We start from the raw sequence: 23,593 nt of genomic DNA on the forward strand, positions 1-23,593 counted from the left end.
AGGAATACAAGATATACTGTCTCCTATAGCATCTAATATAGATCATCTTAAAAAGCTTGTGTGGAAAGCACTGTTGCTGTGCTTTCAGCAGTAAAACCTACAGAGTGAACAGGCATCTAAGTCCATTAGAAACTCAGCAGTCTCACCCCTTACATATTTTATTACACACATATAAGAGTGAAGCGGATTGAAAAAAATAAAATAAAGTTTATGGCTCTTTCCTTATTTTTCTTTCTTAGAAATATGTTTTATAGTTTACTGTTTTTAATGTGACAATAAAGATTTGAGAAAAATAAAAGACATTTTAGTAAGTAAAACCGCCTCTAGAGGGAAGCACCACATTTGAATCCTTCTCCTGATCACAGGCTCATTAAGCAGCTGCAGAAGCTGGCTCTTTGGGGCTGCTAGCATTACACCAAAGCTACAGGAGAGAAAAACAGGAAAATGAGAATCTATAGAACTCATGATTGTCATTTTGTAGTCCACAGTGTACTTCAATACCACGCACTAAAGGGCGGAAGAAGAGAGAAAATGATACCAAACACATGTATTTGAAAATACCCCAAAACTCATTGCAGTTTATCATCACAGATGAAAATACTTCCAGAATACAAATCCCAAAAAAAATCTTCGAAAATTTTACTTTATGAAAAGATTGTTATATATATTTTTTCAATTTACTAAAGTAGTTCACCAGCTTTTAGTTTTTTTATTTTAAAGTGACCCCATATCTTAGCTTCAGATATGCAAAAGAACTCGGCTTTGCAGTAAGTTTCAATTAAGGTTGAAAATCACTCATAAATATGTCACACTTGCCTCTAAATCAACAAACTGGCTTTTGTTGCTCCCACCTTCCTTTCCCCGACCTTTGTTTCTGTTATTTTCTTTCCTTGTTTCCTCGTCTCTTTTTTTTTTTAGTCCCACTCTGATCATAGTTTGATCTATTGTAAGAGATTTCCCAGCGGATTTTTAAATTATCATTGTGCAAATTTGAGCCAAAAAAAAAAAAAAAAACAGTGCCATTTTCTAGGGCATAGTTTCTGCAGAGCAGCAGGAGTTTATCAGAAATTCGCCTTTGTGTTGTGGGCTGGACTGCGTGAAGTAAGTCTTCCCCCTCTTCCCATCATGCATCCGTTTACAAGCTCTCCCGCTGGCTTACAGCCTGTCACACCCCCAACCTAACATTAAAGATGCAACAAAAATGTCGAGCAATATCACAGCTATACAGTCATTCAGTTTTGAACAGAATGCCAGCTCAGATGAGGAAAATGAAGACGAACATGGATCTATTACTCTGCAAGACGATGCATTGGAATGGAGGGGAGCATGGAGCTTGTGGCCAGCCTCTTGCAGCTTCTATATCAACACTACAATCTTTTTCAAACATCATGTTTCTCGTCTGCTCTTGATTCAAAATTTAAATAAAGAAATAATCAGAAGGCAATTTTGAGCTCATTAAAAAAATTCAAAATGTCCTTCATGATTATAAAAATGCCTCAAGAATGTGTTAAAAACACCAAGTCCTTGTTGGGAGCTGCTGACCAGAACACAGACCTCCTAGATGGTGTTTAAGACTTTGCATTTGTCTCTTACCTTCCAGCAAGTCTCTAGCCAGACCTGGTTCTGCCCCTGTGGACCGAACAAAGTCTGACAGGACCGCGTCCATGTCCAGAGTCATGTGATCATGTATGTGTGCTGCCCAAGGTGCAGCGGTGGCCTTGGTGGACGCCAGCCTTCACGTTCTCATCTGTAGGGAGGGGACAATAAAAAAAGACAGCAGGGTTTTACAAATGGAGTTTTCCAGTGAAGCATTTAGCCACACCTTCCATGGCTCATCCGAGACTAACCCTTGTGAGAAAATACAAGCTGGACTGCCTCGACTCTTATTTCAGTTTCAGACATAGCTGACAGTTCTTAGCACTGTAAAACTCCACCCCCGGCACCCCTCCCAGCTCCTGCCATTAGCTGAATGTTAAAACCTAACTTCACGTGTAATATCAACAACATGGCGTCATCCAGGACACACCTGTCCATGTTCAAAGCAGCTGGACAACTGCCCACAATCGCAAGGACATCTAGAGCTTTCCTGCCGCTGAGTGTTACCCAGAGGTCACTGGCCGATCCAGCCTCTAAACTTCTGCTGCACTCTAAGAGGGGAGCCTGATTCAGCGTGATGCTATTTGGTGTCGTCCTAGCTAGAATTTACATCATGACTATGATGGCACTTCAGCTCTAAATATCAACAAGTACAGCCTTGTTAGGTCAAAAATGAAACACCCATTCACTCCCTCTGTGCATGCGTCCATGCATAGCTTTCATTCCACTAGAGGCTGTGTGGGTAGAAGGACTGAGCTCAGAGCATCGTCAGTAGAAAAGCAAACACCTACAGGCTTGATCCTTTGACATAAGGCTACTGTGTAAAGGCCAAATGTCTGAAGGCTGAAGGTACTACGGGATAACTCCAAGGTTCTTTAAGCCCAGAGCTTTTTTCAAGAAAAACAAGAACATGACTAAATGTCTGGCTCCTGTCTTTTCATGAAAGTGGGCTGTATGTGTGAGTTTGTTGTGATTTCAGTGCTATATTATGCCGCATGCACTCTCAATTCTAAATAAAACCACGATCTTACCAAACAATCCATATGGTCCCTTACCCAAAATGGAATCACAGGATTGTGTATCAACACAGACAAAACTGAGCTCTCTAAGCTGAACAAACACTGAGCTAATTGTTAACAAGAAATGCAACATTTTGAAACTTTCAAAATTATAGTACAAGTTTTCTGTCTTGTGCAGAGTTGGTGCTCTACTTGGCCAAATAAAGTCACTATTGCAATGGTTTTATTTCATTGTTGCAAATGTGAGAAGATTCCGACTAGAAATAGTTGTTTGGCAAATTGCTGAAAAAACCTAAGGAAAAAAGAAAGGCAGGATGGCACTACTCATCCCAACCTGACGCGAGTCATGTTATGCCCCAAACACACTGAAAAACACACACATACAGGTAAGTACATGCTTATCGAAACACGCATGAAAGCATGCTGTTGCAGGTTTCTTTAGTCTGGTTTACCAGCTAGTTGCAAGTAGCTAGTTTGGCTTTGTAACAGTGAATTCATTTAGCACTCATCGTCTCAAACCTCACCAAAGTCCCATAAAATATAGGAAGAAAGTTCGTAAGTCAATAAGATGGTAACACTACTACGGATGACTAAGCTGGAAGATCAAATCAAATCAAACTTTATTTATAGCACTTTTCCTATGAAGGCCGAAATGGTCTAAATTCACAAAAGCAAATAGAAAAGAGAATTGTTTACCCTTGAGGTCTGGATGCTAAACATAAAAAATCTCAACAGATTTTAAGCGTTCTCTCAAGTAGCATGTAGTAATAACTTTAATTTTTCATTTTCATTTCATTTTTTATTAGTCCTTTCCTTTCATGAAAATGGATGTTCAAATGTTTACATGTTTCTCTTACATATTGAACTTGTCACATTAGAAAATTTTAAGCAGAGTGCTTTTTAATTGCATTAGGAATGAAAATAATTTTCCTTGAAGTCACAGCATTTTCAACTGTTTCGTGTACAATATTAATGAATCAAGGCTGCACTTGAAGTTTGACAGACCTAGTTCCTGTGCAACTGCACTGTTTATTATTATATAGGAAGAAACACAACATAAAAACTGACAGAAGGTAATCTAGAACAGGAAATTGAGATGGCATTATTAGAGAACTTCACATGATTTCTTAAATAAGATGACATGGATTAATTTATACAGTTAGCAATTATAATTGATCTCAGACTTTTAAATGAATACAGGAAAAAAAATGTTGAAATGTATCAGTCCCATTCAGTTCATTCTTTTACAACTGAATGGAAACACATGAATGATTGGTATCTTTAGATCACAGATGGCTCCGAGTCAAGCAACTGCTTTGCAGATTAAAACTCTTTTGAGTCTGGAAGAATGTAGCAAGCCACCAAAATAGCAGATTATTATAAGCTTTTACCCCACCTTTTCCCTTAAGAGGAGTCCTATTCAGATCTCTTTCCCTGTGGGAGGCAATTATGACTCAGAAACACCACAAAGCGTGTTTTTCTATCTGACGTAAAACAAAGTGGGTCAGAGGATCCGCTTAGTGTCCAGTTTCCACTTAATCGCGATGACATTTATCACTGCTTCTGCAGGAAAAAAACATGAATCAGGCTCTCACAAGAGGTGAACACGGAAGACTGCTTGGTGCAAGGTGGCATGAAAACCCAGGAAACGAAGAAAAAAATGCTGATGTTTGTTTTTTAGAACTGCTTTGTATAGGAGGGTTTAGTTTAGTTTTGTAATGTTTTAAACTTTCTGCACTGGGCTGTTTCAATAAATATATCTCTAGGCACAGTTATATTAAAAAATACTAAATATATCATGACATAAAACTTTGGTGAGTATCATAAAGAGCCTTTCAGCAACAATTTAAGTTTCTTTCTGTGGTTTTAAAAATTAAGCATCATATTTTTTGAGCAAAGTTAGATGTTTAAAATTCCCAAATAAAAAAATATCTGGAATATAGTTCTTAAAAAATAACTTAGTGTTCTCTTTTTCTTTATTTAATACAGAACCTAGTTTTCTTGTTAACAAAAATTCACTTAAATAAACCATACATTTTACACATTCAATAACAAATGTATTCCTTTTGATTTAACGGGGCTTTTTTCTATCAAAGTCAGAAATCAGCTTCTTATGAAAAATGTTTGTGGACCACAGCATGTTTTGAATATCTAAGGTCATAAAAAAATCACATTTATTTAAAAATAAATGAGAACAAGACATCTCGCATTAAGCAAAATCCTGAGCACAGCGAGTACAGATGCCAGCTGTTGTCCGCTCACCTGAATCATTTGTCTGTTCAGCTTGCTGCCCAAATTGTTTTAAAAGCAATACTAGAAAGAAAAGCACATTATGCTTTTCTTTTGTGCATCCTTCACTGGAAAATATGTAATCATTGTTGTACTGTACTGTACTCTTTTTTCTTTTTTTTACTTTTATTTATCCGCATGCGCCAGTTGGGATGCACTTATCCCAACTGGCAGCCATACCAATGAGAACTTTGAACTTTTGTTGATCTGAAAACCCCTTTCAATAAATCAGAAGATTCAGAGTATTCCATACTGGCATACCACTACGTCTTTGACGGAAAAAAGAGCTATCGCTTGGACATGGTGGTGGGGGAGTGATGATTTGGATTTGTTTCACACCAGCTTGCCCCCACTGAGTAAATTAAAAATTCTTCAGGACATCAAAGCACTGTAAAGTGAAACTGGTGAAAGTTTAGCCACAACTAGGTCATGCTGCTGCACGATGATTCCACCCACAATGAAAAGTCGATGACAAAACTGACAGAAGCAGTAGATGACAACATTGCTGCAATGTCTTAGAGTCAAAATCTCAAATTCTGCTTCAGTGTGGAGGCATAAACAGCCTGAAAAGACCCGGAGAGACGAGTCACATTTCCAATTAGCCAAGAATGATAAGGAATTAAAGGCATTGGTGTAAAGTAAGTTAGTTCTGAAAATTGAACCACTGGTGCAATTAATAATAAGAACTCAAAGAAATATTTGTCTAATTTCCTTTTACTGATATTTTCCATTTGTTTTCTTTTGAAAGTCCAGTTATTTTTAAACACAACTGAATGTGACAAAATTGCTTGTCTGCATTTGACCCGTCCCCTGGGGGAACACCGAGCTGCAGTCACAGCTGCACTCAGAAATCATTTTGGAGGTTTAAACCCCCAATCCTACCCTTTAATACTTTAGTGTCAAGCATGAGGGCGTTCAACCTGCTTTTAAAGTCTGGTATAAACCCAACCCCATGAACTCCCAGTCTTAGAGGAAGGACACTCTACCAATAGGTGGTATCTATCACATGATTGATCAGAAAGAACAAGTCCTCTGAGGGAATGAGTTAAAGAGCATTCACAGATTTTATCACGATTACCACATTGTGGCTTCCCGTTAAACAATTTTAGAAGTAATTAGTGATTGGTTATCAGATTGCATTTATCTAAATGGGACTGTAAATGCAACTTAACAAACAAGGAGGCTTGATATTTACTTGTATCTGGAAATATTGTGATGGTATAACCACAGCAAAAACTAGGTGAAGATCTGTTTAAAAAGGAACTGGAGCAGATGGCTCCTGCCAGTGCAACCAAGAGCTTCTGGAATCTTCTGAACCTCTGATGAAAGAACAGAATATTGGAACAGCTTTTGGCACACCAAGTTTGATTACATGACAAGTTCATTCCAGGTGAAGTTTTTCTTAATGGAATAAGACAACATCTACTTAAGTCTTCATACTGTTGTGGAGTGTCATAGAAGAGCTGAATAGAAATGTACTGGAGGTGTATATGAGTCAGAGGCCGACACTGAGTCACCCTACATACGTTCAGTATATTGGCTGACAGTTGTTGGGGGGCCATCTGAAGACCACAGGACCGACCAGACCACTCAGCTCTAGTCCATGGCTTCAATGGTAACGATGGAAAAATAGACTCTGGTAATTCAGAGAGCCCTGAAACATAAAGAGGAAAAGGAAAATAATCAGATATCACAATTGTTTAGTACATATATATCATCATGGTTGAGCAGCAAAACTGAAAAGCTGGCTTGCCCTTAAGTTGCTCTGACCCTGCGTAGGAAAAAGTAGGGCTAAAAGATGGATGGACAGAAGGATGGATGATGTTTTCCCTTTTCTAATGATAATGAAAAACAGAAGTGTGGTGATGCACTCTGAGAAAAACAAAGACAGAATCACACTTTTTTTTTTTTTTTATTGAAGAGGCTTTAAAAAAGGCAGAAACGAATGACATGGCATCGTCCAAAAGACAGCTTTAGCCAACACTTCTCCATCACTTCAGCAGCATGCTGCCAAGTGCTGAGGAGTTAGTGTCAAAACTCTCCTAAGCAGTACTGAAATATCTCTGGGCGCATGCATGCATAATTCACTTTCAAAGAAGGTTCATATGTAGTGTGCATCCTGTTTATTTTTTAAGAAAACTCACAATGGCACCATAGAAATATGAGTCACTCCTCCCTTACACTGCAGTGCCTTCATTTCATTGATTAACCTGGCTGACTGCCACGGTTAAATCTGTCCCGCTGTGGCTTCGAAATGGAGCAAAAAATATCATTACACTTGTCATAATAATGATAACATTTTCCAACTGCACTTCTGTAAAGCATCTGTCACAATCCGTCAGCCTCCAAAACAACACACACACACGCGTGTGTTTAATTCTGTGTTTCATGAAGGACACAAAGCAGGACACTGACACAGTTATGGGATATAATATTGATTTTATGAATAGCTTAGGTAGAAAACATTAACTTGAGCACATCTGACGGTTCCTTTATGTGGATTGAGAAACAGTTTGAGACCACTAAAAGCATTTAAGTCAAATAGAGTTTACAGAATCATTTTATGACTCCACCAGTGCTGGGAACTTTCCCTGCTGGGAACCAACAATGTGGCCCATGCAGACAGTTTGTACTGGAGAAAAGAAATGAAAGAAAATTCATTTTCAGATTACAGAATCACTATAGTTATAATTCATTTTATTATCAGAATGTTGTTGGGGAAACATACAGGATCACTATTTATTTTTTCGAAGTAGACCCACTTTCATCCCCCCAAAAAACCTACCCGATTGCCTAGCAACTATGGATTTAAAATAACAAAATGTAAACAATGCGCTAACTGCAATATGCTTCTTTAGTGTTACTTTTTTAATCTTTTATAAAGAAGAAAAATCATTCTATATCATAATGTACTATTGTTCCACTGTTTAATATACTCTTTGAGATTCAAGAGGGTTTATTCTCATTTCAACCATTTATAGCAGACCCAAAATTAAATATGTTTCTCCAGGACCTGGTGTGATACTTACATACAATAAAGGGTAAAAAAAAGGTGCACGGAACTAAGACAGAAGGTTGTCTTGTTTGCCTTAGCAACATAAAAGTGCACAAAGTGCAAAACAGTGCAAGAAGTTAAAAATAAATACAGTCAAGACGAGACAAAATCAGGACAATTAGCACCAGAAATGTAAGATCCAGTAAATAAGTAAAGTAAAGTAAAGTAAGTATTGTGAAAGAATGTATAAACTTTGCAGCAATTATAGATTGACCTTTGTGTACTACAATGAGTTATACTGCACTATTTAATACTATATGGCACAAAATTCTACAAAGTGCCACTATAAGTATTTTATAATACCCCAGTGTACTGCAATGTTCTACAATGTGCTAAACTGCACTATAAAATTCTTTACTAAACTATTATGTGTTCCTATACTAAATAATATTATCCTGTCACTCACACTAGCATTATTTATTTCAGTAAAAAGTTAACATATGCAATCATACAAAGAAACGTTATCACTTTTGCCAAAACCCTGTATTACTACTACGACTACAATCAACTGTCAAAAGAATACAGCCATAAACACATTTCCAACGTTGTGAGCTGTAACAGACTACAGCTTGTTTTATATTTGGGTCAAAGATGGACAGCTGCCCTTGTTATTTATGATTAGGTGGTCTCAGCCCATTCAGTCTTCAGAGGTGGGAAGTGCCGTTTTGTAGCGGCCGCTGCCTTTTCTTTTACCTAAATGTTTCGGCTATTTTTCAGGCTCTCTGCTCAACGCTGAGGCGCAGATATATTATAAATACAGCAGGGACAAAAGCTCAGCAACACATAGTAAACACTTTACTTCTTATGGTGACCCAAAAGGCCAGTCAGCACTTTTGTAAGTATGAGGCCCAATTTCAGGAAGAAACACTAAATATTACTCTTTGAACTTCAAAGCAGACATCAAAAAGCTAGTAAATGACTACCAATTTCAAATGAGGTATACTTCATATAAATGTTCTTTTGGACAATTAGAATATTATCAATCTGTTAAGCTTTGGAATGCAGAAACTGTGAGTAAAATGAACTATTAGTAATCCATTCTCTTACTTCAAACCTGCGGGGGCATTTTAGAAATCAAAGATGCCGTTAATGATGATTTACTTCACTCCACAAAACAATAAACCTACCTTTGGCAAACAGTTTAGCGGAAGACCCTTTCAGCTGTTTAAATTTTAATACCCATCTACCATGAAAGGATTTAAATACCATCTGGGAACTTGGCAAACATTTTTAAAGAAGCACAAAGGTCCCCACCCACTTCTTCCTATCTTACTCTAAACTGTATAAAGCTGCACCGTATTACAACATCAGTCAATCAGTGGGTTGATTTAGAAGTGTCAAAAGTCAAGTCAAGCACAGTCTCACAAGACAGCAAAACAAAAAAAACATCTTACTGTATGAGAGAACTTATTTGCAGTTGAACAAAGTTCCAGCCAAATGTGCAAACAGGCTGGAGGCCATATTTCCATGATGCGTGTCTTTGGACTTATGTAGCAATTTACAAGTAACAGGATGAGTTAGAGCTGAGATAATTGTCTCCATAGTGAGCAGCAGTGATCGCCCACATGCACGGCTGATACACACTGGGTGGGAGGTGAACATAGTGTGCAAACACTGAGACGTTCAGTCATATCCATCGCCTGCAAAATACCCAAAAAGCAAATGGCATCTGTTCAAGGTCAACTCAAGTTTATAATTCCACCATATAAGTTTATTTGCATCTAATTCATACAAATTTCTATTCAACAACAATCCTAAAACATTTTTCTTTAAAAAAAACAAAAAAAAACATTTTATTTTAATAAATGCCGTCCACACAAAATAGGAATAAATTAATGCATTATAAACAACAAAAAACAATTAATTTCAAATGTGTCTAACAGAAAAAGAAGGAACATAATGTAAATGCAGAAAAATACATGCAAAGTGAAAAAAAATATTCAAGTAAAAATTTTGGAGAGACGTAGAAAGACCACAAAACTGGTCTTTGATGTTCATTTTAGAAGACAGATATGTTATGTTAGGACAACCTGAGAGTCTCCTCCATAACATTTTAGCAACACCATGTCTTTACGTATCATTACTGATTGGCTGACACAGTTGAAGATAAAACAAGACAGCAAAACTAGAAAATGTTGGGCTGGATTTAAAAAGTAAGTTAACTGTTGAATTGATTTTTATTTAACCCTTGTGCTATCTTAGATGACCCCACCCCTGCATTGACGTGTTCTCCCTACCATGACAAAGGTGGATAAAGGTGGAAAGATTTCATGTAATCCATGGACACCAGTGAAGATCATAAATCATTGAAGAAAAAAGGTTCAGAGCACTGTCTAGTGGGTCTAGATGACCCAACTCCCAATGGTAAAGTGCCTAGGATAGCACAAGGGTTACAGTTAACCTTCAGTTAACCGTTTAACATCTTTTAAATTGATTTGATCTCCAGTTAAAAAAAATGCCTCTTATTTTCTAAAAAGTATTCATATTTGAAGTACTATGACCGGAGAAATTTCAGCAGACCATGAAGACTTAAAGAAATAAACCAGCTCACAGTTGAAAGAACATTATTAAGCACAACAAAAACAAGATAAAAACACGTTTTTGAAATAAAAAAGGAGAAATCTGAAAGATCAAATACATTTTTGAAAACCAAAAAAAACAAAATATCCAAAACGGTCTCAGTATTTCACACTAAACAGAAGGCAAGTTGTCTGATGCAATGATAAGGACTATTGTCACATGATGAAGTTGCTGTTAGCAGAACATCTGGTTTTTAAGGTTATGGTTGTTTTATTGTTTTTTATCACGATACATTGTTGGGTTAACGTAGTGGCACAACAGTTTCCATGTGGTTCATTGTGTAGTTTTAAACAATGACTCAGAAATACTGTAAAGGTCATTACATAACTCTTCATGGCGTTAATGACTTCTCTGATCATTTTTATCTTTTTTAACATCTAAAAACGGAAACACTGTGGACAATGTGGTGAAGAATTAATCCAAAATAACATCACTTTTTAGCACGACCAATCCAAGGGTGTATTTGAAATTTGATGTGTTCATTGTTTAAGTACAACACACTGTGTCAGCAGATCCCTTGCAGTGTAAAATCTGAGCGCCTTTTTGTGTATAAAACACTGGCAGTGCAGCAGGACCAGCAAAGGCTGGACATGAGAAGCAGGGCTTGTTGGTTAAACAAACCAAATGACTTAAATCTCAAAGCGTCTGATCCCAGCTCTGCTGGGCTGAATATTTTAGATTCTTTAGGGTGAGCAGAGAGTCAAATCTTCTGTTCTGGCACAGTCAAATGGCTTCGCCGGGCCAACTGTGGCTCCATCACAGAGTACAAGGCAAGCGGCTAGAAAGAACGGCCCAGCAGCAATCAGCAGAAACGGCTGTGTTCCCTTTTAGATAAACAACCAATAATCTCCCATGCCCCCGTGCATGAGTGCATGAAATTGTGCAAGAACGAAACGATGCAGATGCATTCACGTCTGTGTTTACACTACGTCTTTGGCCTCAAAGCTAACAGAGCAACTGCTTCCGCAATACACTACCAATACACAAAAAGGCTGATTTAAAAGCGGTATTCAATCCCTCTGCAGTGTTTACACACATGCCTGAAAAATGTCAATCCACGCTCTCAGTCATAATAAAAAAAGAAAGCTAATTTAAAAAAAATTGCCAAAAGTCTTTTTTCCACAATAGCACCCTGACATTTTAATATGAGACAAGACAGAAACACTAAAACCTGACGACAGATGAAGAGCCACGCTGCCACACGACATTTACACATTCATTCAATTATCAGAGACAGAAACTAGACAAATACAGCCATGGAAATATTGGGCTCGGGATAATTGAGTTTGAGGAAAAAATGAGCACACTTCCAGGAAACCACATCATTTCCATCTTGCATCAATATTTAATAATCAATGCAATATATTAGCACGCTATGAAACACATCCTGCTTTACCAGCATGGAAAATTCATGTTATTAGATGGGGTGGTGGTGGTGGTATTTTTTAACAACCAAGCAGCCAAGTACTTCCACAAGTTCAAAGCCTTTAGTTGAGACGACCAGGTTCAACCAATGCCGGTGCAGAGCTCTTCATTTGGTCTTCAGTCATGTTAGAATACTGGAAGTGGTTTCATATGCATGAGCACTTAGTAAACAGAAGGCTTTCTTGTGTGCATGTATGTGAAACTAAAAACAATACATAGTCTTTTATAGTCCTTAACTCTATTGTTTTGACTATCGTAACTCACATGTAATTCCAGCAGCTTCAGTGTTGCATTTACTAACGTAAAGTGTTGCATATCACGCTGATAGGAAAAGCTGCTTTTTACCGCGTTGGAATCCTCTGATTCACGTTGATTGCGTAAACGGTGAAGAGTTACGGTAAGTCAAAGAGCATGTGTTAGAGAGGGTCAAAACTGATGTGATGTGAAAACAGTAGCTGTAATAGTACATTTTATTTCATTTAGTGGTTTTAATTTAGGTTTCAGCTTTGTTGTTGAAATTCTTTTAAAAAAGTTTAAATTCCTCTGCACTGATATACAGCACTTTTCACAAATTCAAAATCCTTTGGTATTATGTTCATTTTGTAGAGGGTGAAAGAGTTACAGTACTGGTAGTTCAAAGAGCATGTGCTATTTCCAGCACCAGTGTTAAAGGCTTCAAAAGAACATCTAGGTTTTTTCCCCTCCAGACACTGCAGGTTAAAAAGTAATGCTTTTATTCTTTAAAGCCAGGGAAACATGTATGGATTTGTCATCAATTTATAACAAAATTGAAGATTCAATAAACAAAATATAGACCCTTGGAGCAAAACAGTTTTTTGTGGGGTTATTTTATATGACATCCTCTACACGGCCGGTAAGATCTAGAGCCTACCGGGACTCAGAGAAGCATAAACAATAAGTTTTTCTTGCAGCAACTAGCAAATAAATAAAACAAATCAACATCATTTTGCTCTTCAGATTTAAAACCTGTGCATCCAAATAAAGATTTTGTGCCTAAGGGATATCAAACGCTGCAAAATCATAAAGTCTTAGAGTGTCAGTTTGCTCTATTGTCTCACCACAATGGCCAATGCAACTTCCTGGACTGCTTTAACTTCAAGAGAGCAGTGCGACAATGCAACTGTCACTGAGAGGAAACTCTGAGAAAAATCTTTATAGGAAGATGCTAAAGTCAGAAAGGACTGACCTTTTAAATTCAACGCCCTAGCAATGTTAGAGGTTTCAACGACTATTTCATTGAAATATGTCAAATGATCTGAACCTCTTTTTGTTCATAACTCTTAAGTAGCTTCATCACTCAGTTAAAAGATCATTTAGTAGTTGTTTTTTTTCTATTTTTTTTTTACTCACACCATCTTATTGACAGAGTGTCAAACGTGGAATGGAACCAGGTTAAAAGCAGATAGATGAGTTCCACAGCTGTAAGATGGTTAAGTATATTGAAGTGATGTGTTCAAACTTGAGCCCCACATTTTCCGACCACAACGACACAATCGAGCTCAGCTAAAGCAGATGATCATCTGATTAATGAAAGCTAGCCTGAAGGGGTCTTTCGATGCACTGACAAGTGGAAAACAAGACTTCTCGCTCTTGTTCGCTGAATGACTTTAGCAAGGCCACATGACATCTTGGAAACAGCTACTAAAATCCAGCTGCTATATTCTAATACACTTGGTGATGGGAGGGGGGGGGGACTTTTGCACTGACTACACTGATTTTTTTGCTTAGAGAGTTCAAAATATTGCTGGTTCATGAGCTCCTATCATCTGCAAATATGCTTCTTGATTAATAGAATAACTGTCACCAACACAACTATGATAATACTGCAGATTTTGTTTCAGTACATTAACATCTGTTTGTATTCTGAGATCTATCTTTACCAACTAGAATCTTCAAATCATTTGACAAATACATGAAGTACTGGGAAATCTCATGAACCTTATTTACTACAATGAAATTAAAAACTACTTTTCCGACAAACAAGTCAAGAATATGTCTTGCATTATTAAATAATGCTTAGAGAATTTAAAAATAAGTTTTGTAGGTTCTTTTATACTAAATAAGTCCAATTTTTTCATTGTCACACATAAAAAAACCAAAAAAAAATATTTAAACTTTGTTTAGCCTGTTTTTTTAATTAAAAACAATGTGTAGACGTGGTGGTTTGTACTGTTCACTAATGGAAATGAGGTCCTTTATTTTGGTTTTGAGACCAACAAACTTCAAGTTCTGGTGATTTAACTAAGTTTTCTTTCTGGAAGCCAAAAGCCCATTTGGAGTTTAAAATGTTTGTACAAAATAATGTAAATAAATTTGAATCTCGTACTAAGTCACATCTTTATTACTGTTAATTATAAAAGGTTACTATTTATTTTTCATTTAGTTGCTGCACAGTATGTATACGTATGTCTTCCAGCTTCCTCCAACAGTCCAAAACCATGCCTGATACGTCAATTGGTGATTGTAAAACCATACCTTTAAGTTTAAGTGTGGTTGGTTGTTTCTGTGTGGCCCTGCAATGGACTGGCAGACTGGTCAGGGTGAACCCCACCTTTGCCCAACAGCAGCTGGGTAGACTCCCATAAGAAAGACTAATTAGGTTTAGAAAATGGATGGATATTAATTTTTGTGCTTACAGTTTGTCTATATTCTCTCCATGCATTAGTCTACTGTACTTCAGCTGTTCTTAGTAAAAGCCTCTCCTTACAGAAGTGGGCTCTACAGAATGTAAACTAGATTATAAAGACCTCTTTCTTTATATTCATTGCTAATTCATGTTTCAAGTAGTCTTGTACTGCATTAGAAAATATGTCTCTAATTATAATATTTAAAGAAGTTAAAAGATTGAATAGTCTGTCACATGGTTTTATTTCTGTAAAACTTTAGTAAAATACTTTATATAAGATGTATTATCTGCCCTGTATGAGGTAAGACATTGTATATATGTGAAAGTACAAATAATTTCTCTGAACTATGTTAGGGGACCATGCTTATAGCATTGTTAGTGCTTTAAATTCAGCAAGACATGTCGAAACAAAGTTAAAAATACCCTTTTAGGCAGAGCTTACGAAATATTCCACATCTCTGAAAAAAGAAGAGAACACAGGAAACAGAGGGATATGCAGGTTAAAACCAACATTCACTGCTTGACAGCATTTTCAGGGACTAGAGTTCATCTTGATCTGTTTTATGTTTAGATGTAATGATCCTACAATGGAAAAAAAAAAAAGATTTACCATGCAGCTCACTGCCAAATGAATAAGCTGCTGCCACTGACTGAGTGGGAGGACAGGAAGCAGTTTGTAATCAAAGAGAAAGAAGGCTTTTTGCTTTAGCAGTTTTTCCAAACAGACTGACGCCATAATTCCTATAAAATACATAATCTGGTAAATTGAAGGGAGAAAATTATTAGTAAGTTTCTATGCTCTCACAGAGTGTGGGCACAGGGCTGTGTGGAGAAAAACCAACAAACTAAAGCAGTAACTCTTTTAGGGTTTTTGAACAAGAACCCATTTTGATGTGAACTTTATATCAAACTGAATTCCAACTGACTGATTTCAAAATAAAACTGTACCAGGTCACACTGCAAAACTGAGGGAAACCGTATAACCTGTCAGCGTGTTTGTGGTCCCATTTATTTGCTAAAATCTCTGCTTTGGCAGACTAAAAAAGTCATAAAGTGTCTAGGTTTCACTCCAGCTACACACAACAAACGTTTCTATGAATCTTTCACATTCCCTTCTGCCACTGTGGCACAGAAACCAGTGAAATGTGCCGTTTTTGATTGTAGTTTCCACTGATACAAGTTTTCGTTGACTGTCGGGGTTGGCAGTTTAATTTCGAGATGAAATTAGGATTTTAATCTGTGAACTGATCCAGTTCTAACTCTTATCACGCCTGCCATTTAAAACCAGAATTGTATGTAGCTCAACATGTGTCTTTCTGAAGGAAAAGTTTAACGGCTGCCTTTTGCACAATAATAATGAACGAGACATTTGTGCTGCCTTACAAGAAAAGATTATAATTGTCTTGTGTTACAAATTAAAATATTAAATTTGATTTTGATTTGATTAAAATACATCTAAAGATCTCAATACTCTTAACTGATTAAAAAAATAACATTTAATAGCAGCTTTCAATTTTCTAATTAGTCATTTGTATGAATGCTAAAAGCAGTAACACAGGCAATGTTTTAACTGCAAAGTGGTCAGTCTGCCAAAAGTAACAACGGTTAGTTATCAGAGATGTGTGGAGGAAATTTGTTTACTAGTATGGGCAAGGTGGATAAAAGAACTAGCTTAGGTTAGCCGTTCCTTATCTAATCTTAATCAATCAAAATGCATTCTTATTCCTAGTCTTTTGGCCGTTCTCTTTAGGGGTCGCCACAGTGAATATTCTGCCTCCGTCCAGGTTCATACTAAATTTATTCTCCCCCAACCACCCTAATGTCCTTCACTGCATCCATGAACCTCCTCGGTCGACCTCCTTCCTGATAGCTCTAACACCAGCATCCTTTTGGCAACATAATCATTGTATCTCCTCTGAATGTATCCAAACTATCGCATTCTAACTTCCCAGTATTCTTCTCCAAAACATTTAATATGAACTGTTCTCTGATTCAATTCAATGTTATTTGTTTAGGCCAAATTCCCAACAACAGTCGTCTCGATGGGCTTCGTATCGGTAATTGAAAAAGTAAAACATAAAATCAAAAGGATCATGAATACATAGAATTCAATAGGAAAATACTAAATAGAACTAACAAATTGACTAAACTAAACTGGCATCCCTGCCCTTAGACCCTCCTTCGCGGTAAGGAAAAAATCCTTAAAAAAACGGATTCCGGAAAAAACGAAGAAACCTCAGGTGCCCACATGAAGGAGGGATCCTCCCCCAGGACGGACAGGTGATTACCAGAACTCATAGAGAAGAATTAATTTATCTAACACTAAAACTACATATTTAAAGTCCAGCAGACGAGCTTCATCCAGATGTTTGCATTCCTAAACCTACCCATCCTGCAGCTGGTCTTCAAGATGTTCCTAGATGTTCCTCCACCTGCTCCCTGTTCTCGCTACAGATCACAATATCATCTGCAAACATCATGATCCACAGAGATTCCTGTCTCACCGTGTCTGTCAGTCTGGCCATCACCACTGCAAACAAGAAGGAGCAGAAAGCTAATCCTTGGCAATCCTATCTTGACCTTGATTTCTTCTGTGATACTTACAGCAAAATTCACCACTATCTTCCAGCTCGCATGCATGTCCTGCACAACTCCAATGAATTTCTCTGACACTACAGACTTCCTCATACAAACCACAGCTCTCCTCTCTCTGTCCTTTCATAAACTTTATTTACAAAGTCACAATGCAGCTGTTTTTGACTTTCTCTGTACTTTTCCACTAGTATCCTCAAAGCAAAGAGCTACCATGGTACCCTTCCTTGGCATGAAACCAAGCATGTGCTAATTTCTTACCTCAGCCAAACTTTCACTACTCTTTTCCATAACTTCATTTTGTGACAGGTTTTTCCTCTGTAATTTCCACAATGCTGCATATCTCTCTCGTTCTAAAAATGAGGATCAAAAAATTCTTCAAAAAACTATACCGCCGCCCCTCCTCAATACTTCCATACCTCTGCATGAATATTGTCAGGACCAAATGCCATTCTACTCTTCATCACCTTCAATGTCATCCTCGCTTCATTCTTACTGATCTTTGCTACTTCCTGCTTGGCAACAGCCCCTTCTCTGTGCACTCCACCATTTTCTTCATCCATCAGCTCTTCAAAATCCTCCCTCCATCTTTCCACCACACTTGTGGAACATGTCAACACATTTCCATCCCAGTTCTTACTCCTCCTAACCTGCTGCACATCCTCCCATCTCTGTTTTTCTACCTTTGCTAACCTGTACAGATCCTGATCCCCTTCCTTTGTGTCCAACCCGTCGTACAAGTCCTCATATGTCCTTCTGTCTTTTTTACCTTCACCTTCTCCTTAGCTGCATCTCCATGTATTCTGTCTGCTGTCATCTGTCTTCTCAGTGTCCAACTTTTTCTTAGCTGACCTTTTCCTCTTAATAAACGCCTGAATTTGTTCAGTCCACCACCATCTGTCTGTCTGGATTCCCGTCCTAAACAGTTGTTTGAGACGATTTAGATACACCCCTATTTGTTATTCAAAACCAATAAAGAAAATCAAATACTAAATGATCCTTGAAATCTAGCAGTTGTTGAATTCTTAGTTTAAGAAGTAGGGTTAAGGCATTTCAAGAAGGAGGATGAGTCATGACTGTCTTGATCTAAACAGGCTTGAAATGACAAAGAAGCATTTGCTGCCTTGTATTAGAAACATGAAAACCTGAAAGTGGACCAATTTAGGTCTCTTCTTCATCATCAAGCAGGAAAGAACGCAACGAGGACAGAGGAAATGTTAAAAATATCTGCACTAACGTTTGCTCTGCAGTGTACCACCAATGGAGTTCATGGAAGAGATAGTAGAAGCAGTGGCTTATCAGAATCAGAATTACTTTATTGATCCCACACGTGGGAAATTTGTGAAATAAGAAAATGGAGAAAAAAAAGATAATTCGTCAATTTATTTTCAATATTAAAAATAGACTAAAATAAATATTTGGAAAACAAAGAACCATTGACAATCCCTGCCCTTTTTCATCTCAGGACTGTATTTTTCTGCTAACATATATTTTAATGGAAGTAAAGTTGAGATAAGAAAGACCAAATGCAGACCTGCAGAATTGTCTGCAAAAGCAGGGCAGTTTTCTCATGAAACGGAAGTCTGACCTATTTTTCCTGAAAGAATGAAAATGAACAATTTTGTGGGCCTGCATGAATCTAAATTGCATCTCCAAGGGTACCTGAAGCAACAGCGTCCCGTTTGATTTTAAACTGCTCCCTTGCTGATTCCAGACAGGATGGGGGTGGGGGGTAGGGGGTGGCTGAGCCCTCCAGGGCCTTGTGAGGGGACTCTTACAACGGCAGGCATCTCCACAGGCCACTCTCTGCTCCCAGCCTCCACACCGACAGAGGCAACACGAGTTCACACATTTATCCAACATGGCCTTTAAACACATCCTCTGCTTACTGCACTCACATCTGAATAGGAATATTCCTGTTTAGAATTAAGCCCTGAAAACCAATTTTGGTGTTATAAACTGATGAAAATCTCCATAAATTGTCAACAAAGATTGTTCAACTATAATCAAAATGTTACATCAAGCAAATGATTATAGGTCAGTAATATTTTTGCATCACAAGAACATTTTGGTTTTTCTGTCTCATAAAGGAAAAAGACTAAACTGTCTAGGCTTTGGTTACATGTTCAAGTTTATAACAAAGAAGCTAATAAAACATCAGCAATTTGCTAAAAGAATACAATGCTTTTAATCCTTTAAAAATGAAGATGCTCTTTAACACACGCTTAACATCCCGTGACTCTTTGACCGTTTACACGATGAACGTAAATCAGCTGATTCTGATAAGAAGAAACATGCCTTTTCATATTGGCTTTGCACAGATATGCAACACATTACTAACTTAAAGTGTTGCATAACAGCCACTTTTTAATCAATTGATGTTGAGCGCGTAAACACTTTACTGCATTAAAGTGTTGCATATCAGGCCAAAGCTGCTTTTTCCACTTCAGAATCCTCTAGAATTATGCTAATTGTGTAAACGCTTAAAGTTATGGTAGTCAAAAGAATGTAAACAATGGAGCTAAAGCCCTGGGGGTATTCCAAAAAGCATGTTTAAACTACCCTGGCTTTAACCCTGAACTCTGGCTGAAATCCGCCTGAACTTGCTCACTCTGGGTATGTTGGTTCCAAAAGACTGGATATGAGTTAGCGTAATTACGCTTGACTTGATAATCCTGGGTTAATGAGCGTGCACAGCAAGTACATAAAGACATTCTCAATGGATCGCCGATTTCCAGAGTCACCATGGAAACGCGTGGAGAAAAAAAGAGAGCCCTATCATACAGTGAAACGGAGTCTGAGATTTTGATGGCGGCGTATGAAGATTACACGTCCATCAAAAAAGTAATACGGCTGCAGCATCAGCAAAAAAAAAAAAGAGTTTCTGCTTTGAGAAAAAGAACGGACAAAGTAAACACAGGAGTTTCTATCTCATTTCTATTTTCATTTTGACTCATATATATAAATATATATATACATATACTTAAATTAATTACTTCAATTGGTAACAAGTAATTGTGTTAAATTTTTTAACATAATTTCTTACATCTATCCAACTCAATATTTTTTACAACTCAAATTTACATATTTATCTTACTAAATGTCATATTACTCCAATTCAATTAAATGTTTTTCCATCTTAATTAATTGTACTTCTTAAACTCTCATATGTCTAAGTTTGAGCCTGCAGATATTCTCATTTTCATAACAATAAAATAGAAGAAACAATATGGATTTGCAACTTGAAACATAATGTCATTTACCATTTCTCTGACTTTAACATTACACCAAGTAACAGTAGGAGTTGCTAAATATCCTCATCATCCTCTTCCTCCCTCTCACTCATGATGCATAAAGAATTAAACATAACAGGACAAATAGGTCATTCACAGTAAAACAGCACACTTGGTCAAAAGCCCACACTTAAACCCAAATCCCTTCAGACAAGCAAAGGAAATGGTATCCCACAATTCCTTGTGGTGCTGATCTAACAGCAGCACCAAAGTTACACCTACTTAATTGAATTAATTTAAATGAAAGTAAAATAAATGTCTGATAACTATGTGTTATTTTTAAGCTCACTTAACTAAAACAAAGCATATATCTTAACTGAAGCAAATAATTAAGTTAGATCAATGTAAAAAAGTTTATCTTTCCAACATCCATATGTGGTCTTATCACCCTCTCATGGTGGAAAAAGTATTATCTGAGCTTCTTCATCCACTAAATCATCTTCAAATGGACACATCATGCTGCTTCACCTCTCTGAAAACAAACTAACCTTCAACTAAACCTGCTCAGGACCAGGTTATGTTCAGAGCATGAGTTGCTATGGCAACTTGACATACCCTGAAACATACCTCCATTTTTGGAACCGAAAGCTGAGGTTATCCGCTTCCTTAGCCTCAAACGTACCGTGGTAACTAGCATAACCTGCTTTTTGGAATACCCCCCTGGTGTTAATGGGGTAAAGAAATAAAAATGTGTTAGCTATGCTGGAATGCTGCTTTCATAGCCTTCAGATTTCATATTGGTACGATATCTAAATAATATTTACATTTGTCATCCAGCATATGAGTTTTGCCAAACCAAAGGAAGTTTTATTGTCATAACATTGTGATAACAGTGATTTTATGGCAGCTAATAATAGGCTATCATAGAAAGACACCAAACAGTAGTGAACAATGTTTGCTCTGACAACAAATTCATATTTCTTATCCAACAGGTATTATGTTCAGTCCTCTGCACCAGTCATAATCATTTACTTGATTTTCTAAAAAAATGTCATAAATATGATTTTAATACAATATTTAACTATTATACCATATGAATATGTAAAACAGTTTTTTGTATTATTATTTTGGTTTATTTAAATATTTCCTCACTCTAAAACAAAATGAATAACAATGCCTTTGCTTGTCTATTTTTTGAAAAACAGGTTTTTAAATACATATTTTGTATTGAATGTGCGTCTATAACATGCAGAGATTACAGATGAATGCATATAAGCAAATGACAGTTTGGTAAACAGGAGATGAAAGGCTTGGTTATATCCTGTGCCCTTCATTCAATCAAAGCACAGTGAGTTTGGGCAGGTGATTCCTGACTCCCCCTGTCTCTGCTGTTTTGGTGTTTGAGAGCAGCCCCTTTGTTTGCTGGGATGGCCTCCAGATGACCTCCCTCCGCCAGCAGACAGAACACTTGACATCGCCTTCCCACCTGTAGAGACGTCTGAAGAACCGAGCCCACTTCAAAGCCGTGCAGTGATTGGGCCATGATTACCCAGGGGACACTTGACCTTATTTCATCTCCTCAAAGGACTAAACTTTAGGGTAATCAGGTAAAAGAGATTAAGACCCCCTTGCATGTGTTTTTTCAAGGTTTTAATTTGATGAATTTACTTATTACCACCTTGCCTAAAGAATGAAATAAGATCTTGACACATTCAGTGCTTCTAAAATGATCCCTCATGGGACTCATCTTTTTTTTCAGGGTAGAGATAATTGGCACAGATGTTTGCAAAAGCCTGTCATTCTGCATCAATCAGGGAGCGGTTTTGATATATCAGGGCTGCCTCAGAGACATGAAAGTCAAGCCTGGTTCAGCAACAGTCCTCTCTACTTTGCTTTCTGTTGCTAAATGCCAGTGACAGGCGCAGAAGTCACTGTGGGGAGTGATTGGGTGCCAGGCGCCCTCCGCTGCACTGAAGACCTCTGGAGGACTGGCATGGCCTGGCTTGGCCTGGCAGCCACAGGTTTTACTTCTAAAGCTTTACCCCAACCGTCCGTGCTATGCCAGACACACCAGCTGTTGGCTGCCTGTTTCAAAGACCTGACTGAGGCGTTTGGACACGATTTGCTGGAAAACAAACAGCAAATAGTGCCATAATGTAAAAAAAATATGTATGCAAACAAACGGCAAATAGTGCCATAATGTAAAAAAAATATGTATGCAAACAAACGGCAAATAGTGCCATAATGTAAAACAAATATGTATGTATGCATGTATGTATGTGATTGGAAGATAGGATGTCATCTCCATTCACACAAAGAGAAAGCTAGCCTACATGAAATGCTAACATTATAATAATACATTTTTTTACAAAAATTTACACTTTGTACCTCATAACCTTTATTTGAACATAACCTAAATCTTCTTATATATCTTCAATAGAGTGTTTATTACAATGCTAATGAATGGTGCTACACCACAAAGGTCTGTGTGACTAAGCATCCCATCATGTTTACATCATTTTCCTAACGTCTCGTGCCTGCCCGTCGATGAGGTTTCGGGCCTCACTTCTTTCAGCCTTCGATCTAAATGAAAGGTAATCGCGCGGACGCTGAAGTTCATCGCATCGAGGCACGTGCTACTTGCACACGGGCAGGTGCACCTGTCTGCAGTGGCAGCCTTTTTTTTCACTGTCAAACGAGCTACGAAATGCTGCTTCAAGCAGTATGTGAATTTTGAATTTAAAAAGGTGAAACAATACCTAAAATTAAAAAAAGGCCGTCGGCTTCAGCTCTTACCGTTGTGTTTTCAGTCATTGCTCCCCATCATTACTTTCTCCTCCTCAACCTCTGACGAACCGTTTATTCCTATCAGGATGTCTCCCTCCCTCCCTCTCGCTCATCCTCATGTCATGTTTCTCTGCTGCAGCAGAACGAAGCCACGCCTCCTCCCCCAGCGCCTTCGCGTCAGGCAGTGACGACACCTTCGCACGCGCTCAACTACCCGTCAATTGCCGTAAACCGCCGCTAGAGGCTGCTGTGGTGAAACAAACTGAGCAAGATTTGCATCAATCTAAAGAAATCCTTGAAGCTTCAGATTCATACAACAATAAAGTTTAAAATGAGTGGTAGTTGAAAATACTAATAAATGTCTAAATTA

The 23,593-nt window shown here is 37.6% G+C and overlaps 1 protein-coding gene across 3 annotated transcripts in view; it reads right to left on the bottom strand.

Moving 5' to 3' along the window:
* The window catches only part of otud7a (OTU deubiquitinase 7A), a 38,602-nt gene extending 15,239 nt beyond the window's left edge, over positions 1-23,363 (bottom strand). The window contains exons 1-3 of one of the 3 annotated variants that reach the window (XM_020704053.3): positions 23,233-23,363; positions 6,431-6,558; positions 1,594-1,747 (exon numbers count right to left, since the gene is read on the bottom strand). In XM_020704053.3, the coding sequence (XP_020559712.1) occupies positions 1,594-1,678 (85 nt within the window). In that variant the 5' untranslated portion in view covers positions 1,679-1,747; positions 6,431-6,558; positions 23,233-23,363. Of the gene's footprint in view, positions 1-1,593; positions 1,748-4,011; positions 4,232-6,430; positions 6,559-23,232 lie in introns of those variants that run through there. The other 2 variants (XM_078948722.1, XM_078948723.1) reach the window with 2 other exon arrangements.
* Positions 23,364-23,593: the final 230 nt, after the last annotated feature.

Source organism: Oryzias latipes, chromosome 6 (assembly GCF_053564925.1).
Source record: "Oryzias latipes strain Hd-rR chromosome 6, Olatipes_Hd-rR_3.1".
Lineage (NCBI taxonomy): Eukaryota > Metazoa > Chordata > Actinopteri > Beloniformes > Adrianichthyidae > Oryzias > Oryzias latipes.